The sequence below is a fragment of the Ambystoma mexicanum genome, chromosome 4q (genome assembly GCF_040938575.1).
Source record: "Ambystoma mexicanum isolate Mex_15411 chromosome 4q, UKY_AmexF1_1, whole genome shotgun sequence".
Taxonomy (NCBI): Eukaryota; Metazoa; Chordata; class Amphibia; order Caudata; family Ambystomatidae; genus Ambystoma; species Ambystoma mexicanum.
The window spans coordinates 1,069,751,035-1,069,772,431 of NC_090928.1; the positions used below are offsets into that span (position 1 = coordinate 1,069,751,035).

General features: G+C 45.9%; 1 protein-coding gene across 4 annotated transcripts in view; it reads right to left on the reverse strand.

The window, feature by feature from the left end:
• Positions 1-21,397, reverse strand: part of TP53BP2 (tumor protein p53 binding protein 2) — a 642,763-nt gene that overhangs the window by 81,137 nt on the left and 540,229 nt on the right. For all 4 annotated transcript variants that reach the window (XM_069608638.1, XM_069608637.1, XM_069608636.1 and 1 more), the window contains exon 15: positions 4,921-5,054. In XM_069608638.1, the coding sequence (XP_069464739.1) occupies positions 4,921-5,054 (134 nt within the window). The remainder of the gene's footprint in view (positions 1-4,920; positions 5,055-21,397) is intronic.

Genomic DNA, 21,397 nt, shown 5'->3' on the forward strand with positions numbered 1-21,397 from the left:
AACCATTTCAAGGGTTGGTAGTCGGTCTGATTACTAAAAGTAGAACCATACAAGTATGGCCTAAACCCCTGCAGAGACCACACAATGGCAAAACTTTCACGTTCAATAGTTGCCCACCTTGTCTCACAGTCCTTCAGTTTCCTATTGATGAAGCAGATGGGGTGATCCCTGCCTTTCTCATCCTGTTGACTCAAAACTGCACCTATCCCTGTGTTAGAAGCATCTGTTTGTACAACGAAGGACTGGTTGTAGTCAGGAGCTCTCAAGACTGGAGCTTGACAAAGGGCTTGCTTCAGTCCTTCAAAAGCCTTAGCACACTCATTCCACATGACCTTCTTGGGGAATGTGGGTGAGGCGATCACATTCAAGGGAGAAGCTATGGTTCCATAATTGTCTATTAAGTTCCTGAAATACCCAGCAAGACCTAGGAAGGCTCTCAATTGGGTCTGAGTAGTAGGGGTGGCCCAGTCTTGTACAGCTTGTACTTTTCTAGGCAATGGCCTTCTTTCACCTCCTCCTACCTCATGTCCAAGGTAGACCACCTTGCTCTGACCAATTTGACATTTACTAGCCTTCATGGTTAGACAGGCCTGTTCGAAAGCCTGCAAAACATACCTTAGGTGGTGAAGATGCTCTTCCCAAGTGGGGCTGAACACTGCAATGTCATCCAAGTATGCCATGCAGAAGTCCTCTTACCCATTCAGAACTTGATTCACCATCCTCTGAATGTAGCAGGTGCATTTTCGAGTCCAGAAGGCATAGCCTTAACCTGGTAGAGGCCTCCTGGGGTGGAAAATGCGGTTTTCTCCTTGGAATGGTCTGTCAGAGCCATTTGGTACCTGAGGTCAGGTCAGATGTACGGAGGAACTTGTCTGTACCAAGTTTGTCCACCAGCTCATCTGTCCTGGTTTAAGGATGGGCATCAGTTGTGGCAACTGCATTAAGAGCTCTAAAGTCTAAACAGAATCTCAACTCTTTGGTTTCTGCTTTTGTTACTAGTCCAACTGGACTAGCCCATGGACTTGTAGAGGCTCAATATCCCCAAGATCAAGCATCTTCTTGAACTCTTCCTTTATGTGGGTTCTTGTATGATCTGACATTCTGTAACTCCTGGTTTTGACAGGGAGTCCGTCACCAGTGAGAATGTCAGGCTGGCCCCAAGGTGTCAAGCCTGGTGTCAATGAAAACAGGGAGGCAAACTGATTCAACAGACCCTTGCACTCCTATAGTTGCAGAATCAAACCCAAGAGAGTTTTACTCCTTCACTTGTCTTATCTGAAGTTTGTCCCACCTGAGGAGATCAGGGAGAGGCTCACTCTCCTCCTCTTGATCAGAGGCTAGAAGCAAAGCTCCTAGCTCTGGTCTGGAAACATAAGCTTCAGACAGTTAGTGTGATAGACCCTAGGGGCCTCCTTGGGGTTGCCCAAGTCCACTAAATAATTAACCTCTCCAAGTTTACCCACAATCTTGAAGGGTCCAATCCATTTGACCTGTATGGCCATCTGCGCCTTGTAGGTACCATAACCAAGACAAGCTGGTCTGGGGTAAACCCCACCATGTTGGCCTTCTGGTCATGCCATTGTTTGACCAGAGCCTGAACTGCTTTCAGGTTTTCTGAAGCTTCTGTCATCATTAGCCATCCTCTTCCTTAGGCCCAGCACATAGTCAGTGACTCCAACCCCTCCTTGATCAGGCCCAAAAAGGGCCTCTGACCGAATGACCATAAAGAATTTCAAAGGGGCTGAACCCACTTTCTTCTATTAGGCTCTTCATAGTACAGTTAAACTTCTCCACCAACCCATTGGTTTGGGGATGGTAGCCTGTTGACTTCTAAGTCACTCCACAGTTCTTCCACATGGTCTTCATGTAGTGGGACATAAAATCTGATACCCTGTCAGAGATGACTTCCTTAGGAAAACCTACCCTGGTAAAGATACCAAGGAGGGCCTTCGCCACTGCCTGAGCAGTAACAGTTCTCATAGGTATGGCCTCAGGATAACTGGTAGCATGGTCTACTACAACCAATATAATGTGTTGCCCGAGGAAGTTTTGGTGGAGCTTAGCCTTGTGGCTAGTTTAGTTGGGCACAAGTACAACAAATAGTAACTGTAAACACTCCACGCCAATCCCACCGCCTGCCACCAGTTTTAGGTAAGAATTCATGCAGTCACACTGTGTGAGACTGCCCAACACTTATCTGCTTGTTATTAGGTAACCCACCTTTTGGTATAGGTCTGTACGACACAAGTTGGTAGTGTGACTGCATCAATTCTTACCTAACAGGGGGCAGCGGTGAGGGTGGAGAGGGGATGGTGGGTGAGAAAGGGGTTTGTTCCCTAATGTTGATGCTCATTGTAAAATGCCAATAAACAACAACAAAAACCTTTAAAAAAAATAAATCACTTAGTAAACCAAAGCTGTTACCAGGATACTTTTGTGAATAGTGGAGCACAAACTCATGGAACACTATGAACCTATAACTATATTTAAGATAACCTCCAGTTATACCAATTGAGTAAGACCTAATGTTGTAATAAACTATTACAGTTGCTTTTCAGATCAGTGAAACACAGCTTAAGGTAAGCAATAACTTTAGGATTGCACAAAGATGACCATGGTCAGCCAAACCCACAGTATACTTATTCGGAATAGCACACAGCTATTCAGGGTGGGTAAAACCCTAGGCAGACTTATTCTAGACCGGCTATAAAGCAAGTCAAGGGAAGCAAAGCCCAGTTGGTGAACATATACACTTATATTCTGAAGGAAATAGTTAGGTGAAGCCAACAGCATTACTTTTGTGAAGAGGAGGATCCTATTCACAGGCAAGTAAAACAAGCCTATATATACTTTTAAGACTGGTAGAATACATTCATAGCAAAGTAAGAACTCTTGAAACTGCTCATATTTTAGAGGAACAGTTACCAACCAACTCTTTTACAAGTAAGTAACTTTTGAACACGTGTTATATTTCAATGCAAAAGGCCTAAACCTTATAAGTCTTTCCCTATTCTTGAAGCATGAGTGTTCTCGGTGGCAGGGTGGGGGAGTCAATAGTGCTCTAGTGGCCAACAGACAGGTCACAGTAGGCACAGATGTAGGAAAAGTCAGAGTTCAAGGGGAAGGCTCTTCAAAACAAGTAAACAGTTCACTTTATAGTTAGTTAGGGTCTAGGGACTTCAGAGAGACACCCTAGAGGGATTCCAGCATTGGGCCTGGGTGAACTAGATGAAAGGACTTCCAATCACATGAATCACCCCCAAAGCTTCACAGGAATCACACAAGGCTTATTCTAAGTAATACCCCAGTAACACAGTACTTCAGCACAAAGGAGCAGTTTGCAGCAGGACATCTTCAGGATCTGCAGCCGAAAATCCAGTCCTTGAATTCCTTGTCATGGAGAATGAAGACAGGACACTGGAATGGAATGTGCAGCAGGGATCTATGGGGATGGCTCCAAGCAAGAGTTTCTTCATGGCTGGATGCGGCTCTGTGGTTTTGGCACCTTTTTCAGGAGTCAGGAGTAGACTGAATATTGCCAGTTGGATTCTCATCACTGCTCGGGTCCAGCACTCTGGTGAGGGGACTTATCGGACTGAAATCAGCCCTGCAGGATGTCACCAAAGTTCCAGCATCATTCCGAAGACCGTGTACTGCACAATGGCTCGAGGTAGTGGGGTATTGCAGCCCAGCAAGTTCACAGCATGCCGTGGGATGGCTCAAAATGCAGGTCTTCTTGAGACTAGTGGATCTCACCAGCCTCTGGGTGGGTGTCGTAGCGTTCAGGACCCCCAGGTTGATTGGAAGGAAGGGTTACAGCGGCTCTGGTTACACAGCAAGCAATCCGGTCACTGGAAATTGCTACAGCCGTCTTTTCTACATCTTCCTCTTCGGTTTCAGCTCCAGTGGTCGACTTGTCAGTAGCTTCCAGGCTCAGAGTATTTAACAGGAACGACAGCACAACTTCTCCAATCTGCCCCTGCACTTTACAGAAAGGGGCGGTCTGGCTTTCCAATCAGGACAGCCAGCACCCCACTGGGAGTTGGTTCCTTTCAGGCAAGGTGGAAGACAAAGAGCTGCACAGTTTTGGACTCCTCCCTAGCTTCCTGCCTTCTCTGCCTGGGCGAGGAATACAATGGGTTCCCGCCGAAGACAAAACTTCCACTGAGGTCGTTCTCACCTAGAATGGCAGGAGAAGACCTCAGAAACAGCAAGCACACAAGAAATGGCGAAAAAAGAAGGAGCCCACCATTTTAGCAATATGCTAGCCCTTCTGTGCATTACTGAGGTTGAATTAACAGCCTGCAAGCATAAGTGGTTTAAAAGTCATGAGGGTAGTTACACTGCCACCAGCCATTCAAGTAAACTTGCAAATGTAACATAATGTTACCCGGTAAGTAAGAAAGGGGATACATTGTATCCCCCGGCACTCCACATAAGGTGGGTTGGGCTGGCTCACTTATACAAAATGTAAAGAGGATGAAAATCCCTCCTTACTATTTGGGAACAGTAGTTCACCCAAGTATATGAAAGAGAAATTAACAGAGGAGTACAAAGGGGCAACCCAGCCTAAGCCCAAAAGTTGTAGGAAACTGTACCTTCAACCGAACACTATGGAGAGACATAAAAAGGTCACCCATAAAATAGAGTAAAATACTAGGTGAGAGGGGACAAGGTAAAATGGTTACCAAGTACAAGCAAAACGTTCTAGGGTTTACACAGGTCATGAAGATTTATCATAAATATGACAATCTTACCTAACACCAATTAACTGAACAAACTTGCTTAACACCAAAATGTAGGCAGTAGTATGAAAAAGTAAAGGGACCTAAACATACATGCTGCAAAGAGTTGTAATCTACATTAAAAAAAGTATGGAGATTAATGTGTGGCAGAAAACATTATTACAAGGTTTCTTACCACCCATCACTGTCTGCTGCATTTACATTAACGCCAAACTGCACCAGGAACTTCACTATCTCGGTGTGGCCCGCGCAGACAGCATTGTGAAGTGCGGTGATACCTTCATCATTAGGCAGGCTGGGATCTTCAACCTAAAGGAAGGATGCAGAAGTGAATAACATCTCTGGTCTTTAACCGTAATTCAGTATTGAAACATGTAGCATTTACTAAACAAGCTTCATGGGGGTGGGTGGGCATCAACGTGAAAGTCTCTGGAATTATGTGATGGTGACTAAAGAGAACTTTAACAGTGCCTTACGTAGTCCTTTATAAGTCACTAAACACAGGCGTCTTTCTGCTTGAAAGCCAAAATCCCAACAGAGAAAAACAATATCCAGTGAAATGTCTTGTATGGAGGTATATATTTAAAAAAAAACTTCTCTGAAAAATGATTTACCAATGTGATGAACTGGACATTGGCGTAGTGTACATACACAACCTTTTCAATAAGCAGCTTTGCGATCTAGCAGTCAATCTACCTTTATGATATGATATCTTATTTATTGCATGCCCAAACACAAGTGTTTCAAAGCGCAACAAGGCAGGGTGGGGGAAAACAGGGAGGGACAAGACAACAATTTTACTAGGCCCAGTGACATTAACATTGCGCAAGTGCATGGGAGAGGAAAGGGGAAAAGTGCAGAGAGAAGGGGAGGAGGCGCAAGTGCAAGTCATAGGAACAACATCAAGAAGTAAGAAGTGCAGCCAGCAGTGCAAGATTAAGTGCAGAACAGCAAGTGCTTGATAGTGCAGGTAGGGAGTCTGTAGTATTACTGATAGATCCCCGCGTGCAGGGTTGCCAGGAAGCAGCACAAGTGTGCAACTGGGAGGGCAGAGACAGGGGCACGTGGTTCAGATGGTGGAAAGGTAACCAGGGCAGTATCAGACAAGAGATCAGCAGGGAAGAGGAAGAGAGAAGACAGAAGCAAAGAGGAAAGTCTTGAGCTGCTTTCGGAACCGTATGTGGTTTTGCTCGAGTTTCAGAGAGGCAGGGAGGCTGTTGCAGAGGGAGGCGCCTGCTGAGGAGATAAATCTTCCCCCAGCTCATTGATTGGAGAAGCGCCTGACCCTCAAGGAGTTGAACATGAAGGAGCGAAGGGCTAGAGTAGGAAAATACTTCAGAAGAGAAAGCTGGAGCTATTTTGGTCACAGGCCCCAAAAGGCCTTGTGGATAATGCAAAGTGTCTTGAATTTGATCCCTGCAGCCACTGGGAGCCAGTGGAGGGATTTCAGTGCTGGAGAGATTAGATCCCTGGGCTTGAGGCCAGGGACAAGTCTTGCAGTCCTGTTCTGGATGAGTTGCAAAGGAAGGAGAGTATGGGCATGCAGATTTAAGAAGAGGCTGTTACACTAGTCAAGCCTAGAAAAAACCAGAGCTCTAGAGACCGTGCACTTCTGGGGGAAACAGAGGAAAGGGAGAGTATCTCTGAGGAGGTGCAGTTGGTAGCTTGACTTCTTGGAGACGTCGGAGATGTGAGGAGAGAAGGAGAGGGTAGAATCGAAAATAACCCCAAGGTTCTTAGCCTCGCAAGTGGAAGAAGGAGGAGGAGGCCCCAGGGAGGCTGGCCAGAGTGAGGGGAAAGAGAGAGAGTGGTAGGTGTGTCAACGAGGAGGATCTCGGTCTTGCTGGCATTCAGGCAGAGATTGTTGGCGGCGCATCACTCTTGGATTGCAGAGAGACAGTCAAGGATGAGTGAAGGAGAAGAGGTGGCCGTGGGGAGCCTAAAAGCGAGCTGGTTGTCATCCTCATAGCACTGGAAGTTGGAGCAGAAAGCAACAATGTGGTGGGCGAGAGGTCAGATATTGGCTGGACAACCAGGGAGAAAGGTTAGACCCCTGTGGGACACTGCAGGTGGAGAGAGAGAAATCGAGGAGAGGAAGGATCCAAGTTGGACCTGGGAGGGTCGGTCAGAGAGGAAAGAAGTTAACCAGGCCAGAGTCTGATCAGTGATACCCGCATTATCCGTATTACCTGTATTATCATGGAGACGATTGAGCAGGATGGCATGGTTAACCGTGTCAAAGGCAGAGGAGAGATCAAGAACGATGAGGACAGGGGGGGGTTAGCATCAAGGTTAGAGGGCAGGTCTTGACGGATGTTCAGGAGAGCAATTTCCGTGCTGCTGGCTGCTCTGAAACCAGACTGATGGTCATGGAGATAGCGAACAGATTCAGTTTGAAGATTGAGCTGGAAGATGGGCAGATTTTCTAGAGTTTTCCCAGGAAAGGCGTGATAGGGTGATAATAAACCGGAAGGGAGGGGTCGGCAGAGGACTTCTTCAGAAGGGGGTGCACAAGAGCGTGCTTCAGAGGGGAGGGGAAGGTGCCGGAGGCAAAGGAGTGGTTGCAGAAGTTAGCTAAGGCTGGGGCGAGGGTGTCAATGTGGTTCTTGAGAACCTGTTCAGATGAGGTTTTTATAGATCAGGCTTGTCTTGAAACCTCATCAGGGGAGGAGTGAGGAAAGGAGGAGCAGGATGGAAGGGTGGCCGGAAGGGTTGTACGGGAGATGAGAGCATGGGGGGAGGAGGCAGGTGAGGGTGGACAGGATGTCCTGAGTTTTAGAGATGAAGTGAGAGGCCAGAGCCATACAGAGGGCCTGGGAGGGACAGGAGCGGTAGTCTGCAGCAGGATTGGCCAGTTCCTTGCAGATTTTAAAGAGTTCAGCCGAGTTGTTCGATGCTGCAGAAACGCAGGCTTGGATTTGAGCTCTCTTCTTAGTGAGGACGGAGAGTCAGTAATGCCTTTGGAGCAGGCAACAGATCAGTTTGTCAGAGGGTGTATAAAATGCCAGCCATTTCCTCTCAGCCGCCCTACACTTGCATTTAAGGGTGACGAGGTCTGAATCATACCAAGAGTTGCACTTGAATTTAGGCTTCATGTAGATCCTCAAAACAGGGGCAAGTACACCGAGTGTGTTAGAGACAGCAGAGTGGAGCATGGAAAAGGCTTTGTCAGGATGCGGGTTAGCAGGAGGGGGGAGAGAAAGTGGCGGCTTACTTGAAAATGCCATACTTCGAACACATTTTACTGAGATTAACAGATTGATTGCTATTATAGACTGAAAGGCTAATCATACTAGGGTAATGTCCAGAGCATCAGCTCCAAAATGCCGGATTAAGGAGGGCATGGAAGCTTTAGTAGGGGGGCCTACCCCATTCAAGAAATCCCTTCTTATTAACTCTGCCTCTTTCTCATTTGGACAATTAAACCTTCTGGATAGATTGTAGTCTATGGTCGGCCCACCATTTGAAAACACTCGGAGGAGCAACAATACTCAAAAAAGTGCAATATCCAACTGACAAAAACGTTCTCTACCTGGGTTTGTGGAAGTATATCAGTAAGCAGTGAACCATAAAGGGTGTGAGAAGTTTGAAATGGCAATTAATGCTATGGCTTCACAATGCAGTCCTATCGAAATCAGCATCTCTTTTCCAAATTGCTGAAAAACAATGTACCTTAAATGCACAACTAGACATTGTGGCAAGACCATTCAAGGTTTTGGTAGTACAGCAGAGTAGCCAGGCATATCTTAAGAGCGAGAGAGGGCTGTAGGAAGGTACAAATAACTTGTAGCATGCATTTGGTCCAAAGGAACACTTACACACTTATAGGTTAAATGAAAATATAGTTTATTCTATGTATTGTAAGGAAGGCATGCTATCAAAGTAAGACAGACACAAGAAATCACAGTTCAAGGGTGTTTATTAAACTATAAAATGGGTGAGATAAACGCCCAACCTACACCTAAATCTAATTTGGGAGCAAGCTACGACCATCAAATAATAATACAGTCCTAGTGGAGTCTAGTCAAATAAAAAGAGACAATACTAAAAAGCCCATTGCCAATCCTTACTGCTATGCTATAAAATAGTGTGGGATAATGTTCACAAGAAAAGAAGTGTTCACAAAAGAATAAGTCACGATATTACGGCCAGGGTCTCCCTTCCCCACGTTTTCAGCCCGGGACAAGGCGGGAAACTTGAGCAGAGCACACTCCTTGGCTTCTCCGGCACGGGGTTACAGTTCCTTTTCTTAATATCAAGGCCTTCTGCGCCCAAGTCTCTTTCATGCAAAGTCTCTTGCTTTAGAGGGCCTCAAGTACCATAAACAACAAAACAAAAAGTTCCTTCCAGTAATCTTCACGACTACAGGTGTAAGCAAAACCAACCTTTAGTTTAAGTCTGTACTACACAGTTTTTGGTAGCAGAGCTGAGCAGCCAGGCTTATCTAAAGAGGGAATGTGAGCTGTAATGATGTTACAGAGGTCTACAATCACAGGTGTTCAAATAAACTCTTACACTCAAGGTTTCTTTGTTAAAGACTTATTAATGTATGTAACTTTCAGTTATAAAACATTCATGAGAAGGAGGCAATATAATCACACAAATATACTTCAGTACTGTACACTCTAAGTTTCTAAAGCATTCAGAATACTTTGATGGAGGAGCAAAAAGGCATAGGTTATCAGAACATAGAAAGAATACAGTTATTTCGGAGGCAGTGCAGATATTTTGAGTTCACCAGAAGAGTCAATTCAATTCAATAGGCTAGGCCAAAGTCAATGGTCCAAAGTCTTGGATCGGATAAAGCAGTTCTGGTAAGTAAACGGAAAAGTCTCTGCCAAAGATCTCAGGAATAGTTTGCAAAGAGAGGAATCATTTGTTGGGTCACAAGCTGATTAGGCCGGTGAGTTGGGAAAGTTTCAAGCACTTTCACCGCAAGAGGCAAGTACTCAATCTGGTTTTACAGTACCTTTACAAATGAAAAAAAAATGCAGCTGTTGACCTCTGTTCCTGGCAGTTCCTGCATATCTTGCTGTTCCTGGGCCTCAGTCGTGGGGACAAACAACGACGTTGGGGGACTCCTGCACTGCACAGGGACTCGTGAAAAAGCTGGCAAATCTTCAATTCTGGTAGCTGTAGTGAAGCACACAAGATGGTGTTCCTCTCCCTGGTTATTCAGTTTCTGCAGCACTCTGAGGAAAATAAAACCAGCTCCGAGATTGGTATCCAGGTGGCTTAGTGTCGAGTTGATTGGTCCCACCAACCCAAAGGGAGAAGTCGTCCTTGCAGGGCTTCTCTGTCGAGATGAATTTAGCGATTCAGACCTGAAGCAGGGCTTCACCGGGCAAACCAACGGTCCAGGAGTTGCAGCAGCCGTCCTCTTCAAGCTCGTCTTCGGTTCTTGCGTTCCAGTGGTCGACTCTGCCTTCCAAGCCAAGAGATTTGCCTTTTATTTAGTTCTCTCCCATTCATTCCAGCCTAGCTGTCACTCACCCAGCAGGGTGGCTGTTCTATGCCGGACAGTCAGCCAGTGTTACGCTCACCTGGTCTCTGAGGAGGCGTTGAGGCCCGGTTGGAGCCCTCCCTGAACTTGAATCACCCCCTTGAGCGGTGGTACGTGGCGATACTGCTCCTGCGTGGAGATACCAGTGTGAGTGCACCAATCTGATTGTTGTAACTCTCGAACCCTTCACCCCAAAGTACAGTTTCTGTGAGCATACGCTGACCCATTAAGCTCACCTGTGAATTATGGAAGATAAGCTCTCCGTCCTGCTACTTCTGGCAGGGCCGCGTCGAATGGGATCTAGTTCCTTCACTGATCCCTGATAAGGATTAGTCCAGTCCAGCTGCGACTATGCTTCTCCTTATGATTGGTAAGTCTTTCTTCAGCTCTTGTGATGCTGTTTGTTCTGTTTAAAGTCTTTATATGTTGCTCCTATTTATGCTCGGAATAATGTCTCTCTTCTGTTTTCTTCCCTTAGATGAAATGCCGCCTCAATGCAGCTGTGAGACGCGAGATGCGGCCGGATGGAAGATGGATGCTACCGCAATGTTCGACAGCAGGTAAGTGGTGGTTTAAGGAAAAGCGCAAAGTATGGCGAAGCGCAACCTTAAACTGACTGTTTTTTCGATGTCTAACCTTGTCTTCTGTTTTTCCTTGCATTGCGGCTATCGACGATGGAGCGTGTCGTGCTGTGGTGCCAAGATGAAGATTTCGGCGTTCCGGAAAGTGTAAAGATCAATACTTGGTTTGCTGAAGAGATGTACAGGTGGGAACAGCTTCCCCCCCAGTTGGTAAGTATGCTAGCAGGAAGCAGGATGTCCAGGAAGCACGATCTTCAAAGGTAAGTCTGACCTCAGGTGACGGTGAGCGTTACGCTGCTTGCAAGTGCAGAATAACGCGAAGCGTCTGTCTTGAGGATCGGGGCAGCTTATATAGCTGAGATCGTGGGCACGCCAATTATGGCCGGCTTACCAGCCACACCTTGCCACTCCTAGAGAGTGAGCACGTGTGAAGGCAATCCATTAGCAGCCACACCCAAGAATACACTTGGGGCTGCATAATGGATGGAATGTTCAAGGTTAATGCATCTGAAGTGCTATGTCCATAATAAAAGCTTTTTGGTGTTAAATGATGTTCTTGTTTACTTGTGTTCATGAGCCTGCCGCCAAAGGCGCCAGGACAGTGTCCACCCAGGTCTCCTGTGCATGAGACCCCTGCATGCCTGACTTCATGACCATGGCAGCCAGCCAATCACCACAGAGTGCATTTGGGTCTCCTAGGAGACTAAGCACAGGGAGTTTAGGGCACCTCCCTCACTTCCTGCTCACCCCAGACACTCAGGCGCCAGAGGCAGTCTTCAGTCCTGAAGCCCGCCAAAGGCAAATGAACAAAGGAACCAAACCTGGTTTGGCACTCAGAGCAAAACTCTAGAAGGACCTTTCCACAAAGAAATGGTGAAAAAAGAAGACCAGGACCTGTTTTTACAGAGGGGGCTCAGATGCCATCTTGAAAAACATGGCGCCCACGATTTAATGCTACCGGTGTCCGCGGTCGGTAAAAATCATGGTAGTTCATTATAAAACCACTACCACCAGCCATTTCGAGAGGAAAAGGTAGCATTTGCCTGCTACATGAGTATCTAGACACAGGGGATACTAAGTAACCCCTCCAGCACTCTATTGTAAGATAGGGTGTGCTGGGTCTAGGAATTTAAAAAGACTAGTAAAGTCAGTTTCACTTACTTACTCTGGGAAACAGTAGTTTATCCCAGAGAAGGTATTTAAACCTTTCGAAAGCATGACAAGGTTTCCCTGTGCCAGTGCACTGAGGGTGCTGTGTGACACAAATTAAAATATGATGCCTATGGAGTTGTCTAAAACTCCATAAACAAAGAAAACTCAAGAGTAAAACACATTTCAAAACACATGAGAGAGTGGGGAAAAAAGGTCACACTCACCAGGTTAAAAAAAAATCAAGTCCTCAAAATCCAGCAAAGTTGCTGGGGGTCTCTAAGGTGAAGGGAATTAGCACATTTTGAGAATTCTCCCTCTGACCCACCTTTTACATATGGCTCGGCAAAACGGCCTGTGGTGTAACACCTCTACTATTATTTGGGAATTAAACCAAATACCTTCTAACTGCCTGTCAGACGTTTGAGAACGTATCAGGGGATACACCGGCATATCATTTGATTGACAACTTTCCCCAAGGCATTTTGTAACCCAGAACGGGAATCGACCAGCGAGTGTAAGCGGACACGCGACACAGCCTTGTTGCCAGTGGACCCGACTCGATGGGGTATTCAACCTGGGCTTTGATCACTTTGAAGCTTCACGCACACTTCAGTGCTTGACATAATGAACAGAAATCTGTTTTGAGGATCTCACTGGTGCACGTGATTGCCCCGTCAGTCCACGCCTTACCACCACTGCGTGCACAACAGCAAATGGACCGTGCTAACCAACTCTAAGCCATGCCTTGAAAAAGTCCTATACTGGTCAAAACACGTGTCAGCAAAGGCACCTACAGGACTTACCCTAGTGGTCCCTTGTGATTAAACACTTCACTGTTACTTTTGTTATCCGTTTGTTTTTGGATCTAACTCAGTGGTGGCAGTGCATCTACCATGGAACAACTTTTTGTTTCGCCTCTAGGTAACCTCTGCATGAACAGATGGATCTGATCTACCAAACTCTACCTCTGGTGTCCAAACCACTGGCATCATGTAGGCACTTTTGAAGATTCTTTATTCTGGACTTTTCAGAAATTAGGGCCTCAGGGACTAATGGCGTACCATATTGGAGGCCAAAAGGTCTAGACTCCTCTGAAGGCTCTGTGTCCTCAAATTGAGGAAAGAGACTTGAAAAAGTCAGCCCTAGGCAAAGGGCTATATGTTTTTTCCATAGTACCGGATGGGGTCATAAAATTTGTCGAAGGTGCTGAAATCGTCAAAGCTGTCGATGTCGAGGGCTTCGATGGCTGCGTCGACCTCAGCTCGAAGCACGATGTGTTGATGGCTTTTCATGAGTTTTTGGCACCAATGATGTCGACTGAGTCCTCAAAGGGACTTTTCCTCGATTCTAGGTATCCTTAGACCGCTCTCGAGGAGTTTTGCCTGCCGGGCCCGAAGGTGCACAGCTTTTATGTTTATCGAGTCTTTCGACCGGAGAATGGCTTTTGACTGTACTAGAGGGGGTCAAGGCAGCATTCTCAAACACCTTCATAATTTTAAGCCTAAACTCTTAGCACTCAGCTGGTGAGGCAGTTTTAGTTGAGCATACGACCCGTTCCAGAGAGGAACTCTAAGACGTCGAAGATGGCAAACTTTGGTGCCGTTTCTTCGAATGTCTAGACGATGAAAAATGGTGGGAACCACTTCGCGATCGGGATCGCTTATCTTTCTTGTAACTAGGAGAAACAATTCACGACTTGTCCGAAGTCTGGCTTTTCGATGGAGTCGAAAGGGATTTAAGGGTCCTACCTGCCGCAAGTTTCCCTCTGCAGTCTCTCAGGGCTTTCGACGTCATGGGCAGGCAGTCCTCACAATCCGATGTAGGATGAGCGAATCCCAGACACCATAAGCATATTCTATGGGGGTCCGTAACAGACATCTTCGAACAGCTGTCACAGCATTTTTTGAAACCCGACTTCAGAGTACGAGATGACAAAGCCATTTTTCTATGATTTCTCTTCACAAAGGAACGAAGCGTACTGTATCCAAAGCATTATAGTGTAAAAACGGAACTGAAGCCAACGGACACTGTATGCACTATATATGCCCTCAGTGACGTCGACATCAAGACAGAGGCCTTCGAGGGACATCAAGTCGACAGGCATTGACGCACAGCGCCCTGCACTGAAATACAAATTCTTAAACAGCTGCTAAGCTGGATATTGGAAATATCATATGATAAGGAATATGTGGGAGGACACAATCCATTCGAAAGGAAAGATCTACTTAACAGCCACTTGAACCAAATGTAATGGGAAAAGTTCTGAAAATTCTGTCTAAAAGACTTCATAAACAAGTAGCAGCATTAAGCAATGTTAACATGCTTAAAAACCAAGGAACAAAAAAGCTGCCTCAAAGAAGATGTCAGAGTCCTTCATCTAACCCAGGCTCAAAATGTGAAGTTCCCAAAGTCACCCATGGAAGAGCGAGGGCTTCTAGTTCACTTTTTGAAAAATAAAAATGTTATTTTTAACAGATTGCTCTTGCATTCGCCCAATGACTGGCAAGAATACTAAGCATATGAATCTAAGGAGGGCCTTGAAGATGGAAAAATAGGTAATGAAGCTCATAAAAGGAAGGCAGAGTAGGGACAATGCAGGGTACATACAGCCAGAACCCAAGCACTGTGTTTAGATTCTATAAAAGATGGGAAAAAAAAAGATGAGCCAGCTAATGTTTTTTCTTATAACATTTTAGAACTATAAAATGATGGCATGTTGGAGGCTAAGATAGTTCAAGTTTAAAAACCTTTATTCGACATTGAGTCATCAGGTTACAAAAGTCACACAATCCGTTATCACAGTACAAAGGATCAGTAGCACGGTAAAAGGAAAATATAAAAACAAAACTGACGTCACTACACAAAGTGGGTTACTGGAGCAGCAGGAGAGTTACACTTGCAGCTTGTTGTCCAGTTGAAGTGCTACCATTTTCCTCCACAGGATACATGCTCTATGCAAAAAAACAGGCCACAGCACCCATGTTAGAGAGGATTCTCAGAAATGTGCTAATTCCTCTGTACCTTAGAGACCCCCAGCACCTTTGCTGGATTTTGAGGTCTTAAATTTTTTACCTGGAGAGAGTGAGACCCTTTTCCCACTCTCTCGTATATTTTAATGTGATTTTGTACACTGTTTCTCTTTTGGTTGTGGAGTCTGACAAACTCCATAGGCATCATCCTTTACATTGTACCGCACACCACCTTCAGTGCAGTGGCACAGGGAAGTCCTTCACATATCCCAAAGGTTTAAATACCTTCTCTTGGATAAACTACTGTTTCCAAGAGCAGTGAAGTGAAATTAAATTTACTTACATTGTAACTTTCTAGACCCAGCACACACTATCTCACATTAGGGTGCTGGAGGGGTTACCTAGTATCCCCTTGGTCTAGTTTCTCATGTAACATTTTTATGTTACCCTTTCCTTGATAAATGGCTAGCGGCAGTGGTTTACTTTTAACTACCATATTGTGCTTTTACCGCGGGCTGCGTTTGTGGTCAAAATGGTGCCGGTCGTCTTTTTTTGCCATTTCTTTGTGGCAAGGTCCTTCTTAAGATTTACTCTGCGCGCCAAACCAGGTTTGTGTTACGCTCACTTGGTACCCCCGGGAACGCCTCCCAGCCATTGGTCGGTGGTATCCTTCTCTGTGATTCCCTTGTGTGGTTCTCGGTGGAAGTTTCCGCCTGGAAATACAGGAGGACTGTGTTTAGGTCTGGCCGACCAAGGCAAGTTCCCCCCCCACCTCCCGTATGACTTCAGCCCCCCTGGGCCCTCTTCTCACCTTGTTTTAGAGGTTAGCAAGCGCTCCGTCCTGCTTTCTGGGAAGGGGCACGTTTTCTTTCGTGAGCGTGCACGGTCCAGTTACTTCACTGACTGCGGTCCAAGTGATGTCTTTCAGGTAGGTCCTATTGCTGTTTATTGTGTTGTTATACTTGCATGCCTTTTCTCTGTTTGTTCGCTGCGATGTCTGGTAGGTCCTATTGCTGTTTATTGTGTTGTTATACTTGCATGCCTTTTCTCTGTTTGTTCGCTGCGATGTCTCGTCTACGCTGTTCTGTGTTTTCTCCCTTTTACGTAGGTCGCGGTGTGTTCCCAGCTCCTGTGGATTTCCAGAGCGAAGCCGACCGAAAGGCAATCAGCCAGGCAAGTCTTTTAGCAATTTGTGGTTGAAATGTCTTTAATACCGCCTCCAAATATATATTTTCTTCCTTTTCAGGTCCTTGGGTCCGGGCGGCGCTCAGATCCAACGGAGCTTCCCAGGAGCTGCGAGCAGTGAAGGACGGAGATTGCAGGTAAGATGCTGCTGCTAACAATGTCTTTTTGTCTTTCAGCAGGTCCCGATTTCCCAGGCTCATGAGTAAGCTGGACACAGTGAGCGTCACGTTGCTAGCTGCAAAGTAACACAAAGCGTGTTATCTTGATCGGGTGTGGTTTAAATAGCCACTATAAAGTAGTCCAGGTAAAGTAGTCCGTAGGCCACCACACCCAAAACACTATACCGCAAAGCTTGGTTCTTAGGAATCAAGCTATGTGGATGCCTGCATGTTGACTGAAAGCCTGAATAAAGTAGTGATCTGAGCTGCTGTCTTTCACACTGCATGAGCCTGGCGCCAAAGGTGCCAGGACTGGCCGCAGGAGGGCCTGAGAGATGAATGCCAGGCCTTATTTGAGACCTGAGTCCCGATTCCACCTGGCCAACGGGCTTGCCAGTGGGGATCAGGGCTGAGGGTCATGACAGTTTGGTCCCTTTGTCATGAGTGAAGCCCGCCTCTGGCTCCAGTATGTCTGGCGGGGGCAGGAAGTGAGGGAGGTGCCCAAAACCCCCTGTGTTTAATCGCCTTGGTTACAGGAATGCACCCAAAGGTGATGGGCCGGCTGGCTGTCCGGCAAGGACAGCCACCCTGCTGTTTGACTGGCAGCTTGGCTGGCATGAATGGGAGAAACCTGCATAAAAGGCGAGGCTTTTTGGCTTGGAAGGCGAAGTCAACCACTGGACGAAGGAATCCGAAGAACTTGGAAGAGACCTCTCTAGTCTAGACGAATTCTGAGCTTCAGCACAGCAGCAGGGCTTCACCAGGCAAACCAACGGTCCAGGAGTTGCATCAGGTGTCTACCTGCTGCAACTCCTGGACCGTTGGTTTGCCTGGTGAAGCCCTGCTGCTGTGCTGAAGCTCAGAATTCATCTAGACTAGAGAGGCCCTGGAAGGACAACTTCTCCCCTTGAGTTGGTGGAACCAATCAACTCTAAAGTAAGCCCGTCTGGACATCCTCTCGAAGCTGGTTCTATTTTCACTCCAGTTGCTGCTAGAACCGAAGAGCCGGGGAGAGGAACACCAGATTGTGTGCGTTGCTTTTAATTTGGCCAAGAGCTCCAGGAAGATCCTCCGGACTCCCAGGAAGCAGGACTGACCGAGCCTGAGCCACCTCTACAGAGTGCTGGACTCCAGATGCAAGGAAAGCCCATCTCAAAAGCCAATAGTCTGCAGTGGTGCTATTTGCTGAGACGCGAGGAGCTGAAACCGCAAAGTGCCACTGAATAGAAGTTGGTCCTTTTCTGTTGCCGACTGTCCTGTTGCAGTGCAAGAGTCCTCCAGACGTCCTCCCTCTTGTCCCCACGACTGAGGGCAAGGAACACAGGATCTGCACATCAACAGAAGCCAGTTGGAACCATTTCTTCTAACCAAAGGTACTTTACAGTCTAAGAGAACGACCTCTTGGTGTATAGACTCACTTGTTCTCAGTGGAGACTTGTCTTGGTTGCTTCTGTAGAGTTACTAACAGCTTCTGTACATCACAAGCCTAATTAGCTTGTGGCCCCTCTTTGATTTCCTCTTTTCTACAAACACTTCTAAAACATTGTGCAAAACTTACCTACCTGCAAAAATTGCTTCAGCTCACCTAGACTTTTGTCCAATTGACTTTGACCTGCCTCCCTGAATTACTCCTCTTCCCTCTGCCTTTGTGTTTTGTCTTCCATCCAGGAAGGGTTTAACTTACTTCGCATTGGAGGTTACCAAAAGTACTTACCTGCTTCAGAATATTTGTGTGATCTCTTATTGTGTTCTAATAACCCTTTTTTTTTACATACTCCCAAGTATTGCTCTAAATGCAACAGTAATATATTCATGTCCACAGTGTCCTAGCTAGTTAAGTCACCTGAGGGTGTAGGAAGTGTCTGTGTGCCATCCCAAATGGGTACTTGGTGATTTACAGAAACTAAGTGTGTATTTTGGAGTTTATTTGTGTGTTACTATTATATTGCCCCTTCTGAAGATGGCTTACTCAAACTGACTGTTAAATAAATGAATGATTGTTTAATCAAGAAACCTTGTGTGTAAGAGTTTATTTGAATATTTGTCACTGTGAATCTCTGTAACTCCCCTCTTGTGGTATGCATGGCTGCTATGTAGCTAGCAACCTGTGTAGTACAGACTTCTAACAAAGGTTGGGTTCCTATTGCCAGGAGGTCAGGGTTGTTGTAGTTTAACAAAGGGTACTGCATAGAATCTTGCCTAACAACCCATGTTTGGGGGGCTAATAGATTGGACCAGTAATTCCACAGCAATAGGTCATGACTTGATCCCTGCCTTCAGCAGGATGGGCCCCAAGTATACGGACCTTAGCCGCTGGAAAAGATTACAAAATAATATAAAATGTGAGAGTGACTCCTCTGGACACCACAGATGGGGCATCTGGCAGAAGCAAGGCCATTCCATTTGGCGGTAAAAGTGCCGATAGGCAGCATACCTAATCTTACCCTCAAATATAGTGATCTTGCAGTGGCAGGCCTAATCTGGTCCAGACAGGGTTTATAACCATATGCGTGTCTTCGAGCTAATTAGGCGGTCCCCAGCCTGAACTTTGAGGTCTGGAGAATGAGCATATCCCAACGCTGTTTTATTAGTGGGTTCATTTTGTTCCAGCTCAGATTACAGAGCCTGCCAGTCTCATTACAAAATTCACCCATATTCAAGTTAAATAAGACTTTTTTTTATATGGGTGAGCCATTTCAATCCACTTGCGCCTTTCAATGACATAATATGTGCCAGTGCCTCCGTACACGGTTCAAGTGCTTGTCTCGTCCCAAAAGGAAACGAGCCGATAGATGGATAGGCTCTTTTCTTTTACTAGGAGAGTCTTTACGTTCTCGTACCCCCATAACTCTGAACTATAGAGGGCGGCTGAGACCACCTGCCTCTGATATAGCTCTAGTGCCAGTGAAATTGCCCCACTTCGGTGATGACTAAAGAAGGCCAAGATTGCTCCACTATATTTGCTCAGTGTGGCTTGCGCCCTGGCTAGCTGTTGGGCCCATCGGGGGCTTACCTGTATTCTCACCCCCAAATAGTCAAAACATTTGGACCTGTTCAATTATCAATCGTAATTCAGAGGATCACCCTTTTCCTGCTTTTCGGTTTAATGACCATTGACTTCGTCTTGGCCGCATTAATACCAAGACCCAGCTCCCTAGACTTCCTTATAAAGATTGCTAGAAATTCCTTAAGATCCGGTGACATAGCTATTAAAACTGCGTCATCCGCATAGAATAATGCCAGGAACTTAGTTGTAGCCAGTTTCAGGCAATGCTGACCCCCCTCACTAGGTCATCTATGATTCCTTGTAAATATACATTGAACAGGAAGGGGCCCAGGGCACAGCCCTGCCTGAAACCGAGATCCACCTCAAAGTATGTGGCTTGCTCACGGCCCAGTGTAAACCGTACACAGGACATAGTTTTGGAGCATAAGGCTGATATAATACCTATCAAGTGGTCTGGTACTTTCCGTTTGTGCAGAACCTTCCATAGTTCTCGGGACACGCAGTGAAATGCTGTCCTAACGTCCACGAAAAGGACGTACAAGAGCATTTTTAGTAGGACCATATATTTTTGGATGATTAAATATAACATGATACACTGGTCTATGGTACCCCACCCCTTTTGGAAGCCTGCTTGAAGAACACTTATGGTCTTATGGGATACCCATGTCTGAAGATATTTCAAGATTATTTTTCCAAACAATTTCCCAGCCACATCCAAGAGGGATATAGGTCTAAAATTGCCTGGTCTATCCTTGCCTCCCTTCTTGTATACAGGGATAATGACTGCCCTGTGCCAAGAATCTGGGATCCTGTGGATATAACTGCCCTAAAAAACTAGAGCAGTATAACTGCCCACGTACCAGGCTCGTCCTTGTTGAGATCCAATGGTATTAGGTCTGGGCCGGCCACCTTTCCATTTTTGGATGAGGCTAGAGCTTCTTCTACATCTTGCAACATGATGCATAACTGATTAATACTGGAAACCGCCTTGGGTAGCCATTGGGTGAGTTAAAGGGGTGTTTGCTGCACAAAGAATACAGTAAAGTGCCCTCTATTAGGCAAGAATTGATGTAGTAACCCTGTGGGAGACTACACAACACTTGTCCCCTTGGTATTATGTAACCCACCTTTTGGTACAGGCTTGAACTACACAAGTTGTGTAGTGTGACTGAGCAGCCAGTTTTCTCTCAAGAGAGGTACATGTGAGCTGTAGAGCTGTAGCTATGAAATCCACCAATACAAGTAGCCAATTAACACTTCTACTCAAGGTTTTAGTTATACATTCTTTAACAGCAGTTTTTAAATAAGCATTCTTTAAAAAGGGCAATATGTATAACAATCAAATATACTTTAAAATACTTTCCAGAATCAACACAAAGCTAGTAGATACTCTTTATTTCTTACAATCTTCTTACACCCTGAGGTGACTTCAATAACAAGGACAGTAATGGCATTTATATATCACTAGTACACTTTGTAGATTCTGATGTTTGTAGGAAGGGAAGGGAAGGAAAAGGTCAAACAGGTTCTCAGAACACGTGAGCACTTAAATCTTCCAATGAAGTCTAGATAAAAACCTTTCCCAGCAATAATAGTTAAAAACCGAGTTATCACCTATGAGGGACAGTAAGTATCAAAGTCAAATGGACTAGAAGAGTCTGCAGGGAGCCAGGACAGCCAAAGTTAATTGGAGCACAGTCTATGGAGCTGAGGCACTTCTTTGATAGCAAAGTCTTGCACAAAGTTAGAGAGTTTGCTTGAAGAAAACTCACTGTAGGGTCACAAGCTGTTGCACTTGTGAAGGGTAGAGCTGAAATCAACTCTAGCAAAGTAGCTACTGCAAGTCTCAACTGAGAAGAACAAAGCTAAAGACACTGAGGTAAGTACTCCAAGTCAGAACAATACCTTTGGTTATAAGAAGAGTGGTCGAGCTGGCTTCTGTCTGGTTGCAGTGATGCAGATCCTGTGTTCCTGGGCCTCAGTCGAGGGAACAAGAGGGAGGACATCTGGAGAACTCCTGCACAGCAATTCGGAGATCGGCGGCAGCTACAGGCTCTTTTTGGATCAGCAGCACTTCGCGGTTTCAGCGCTCGGTAA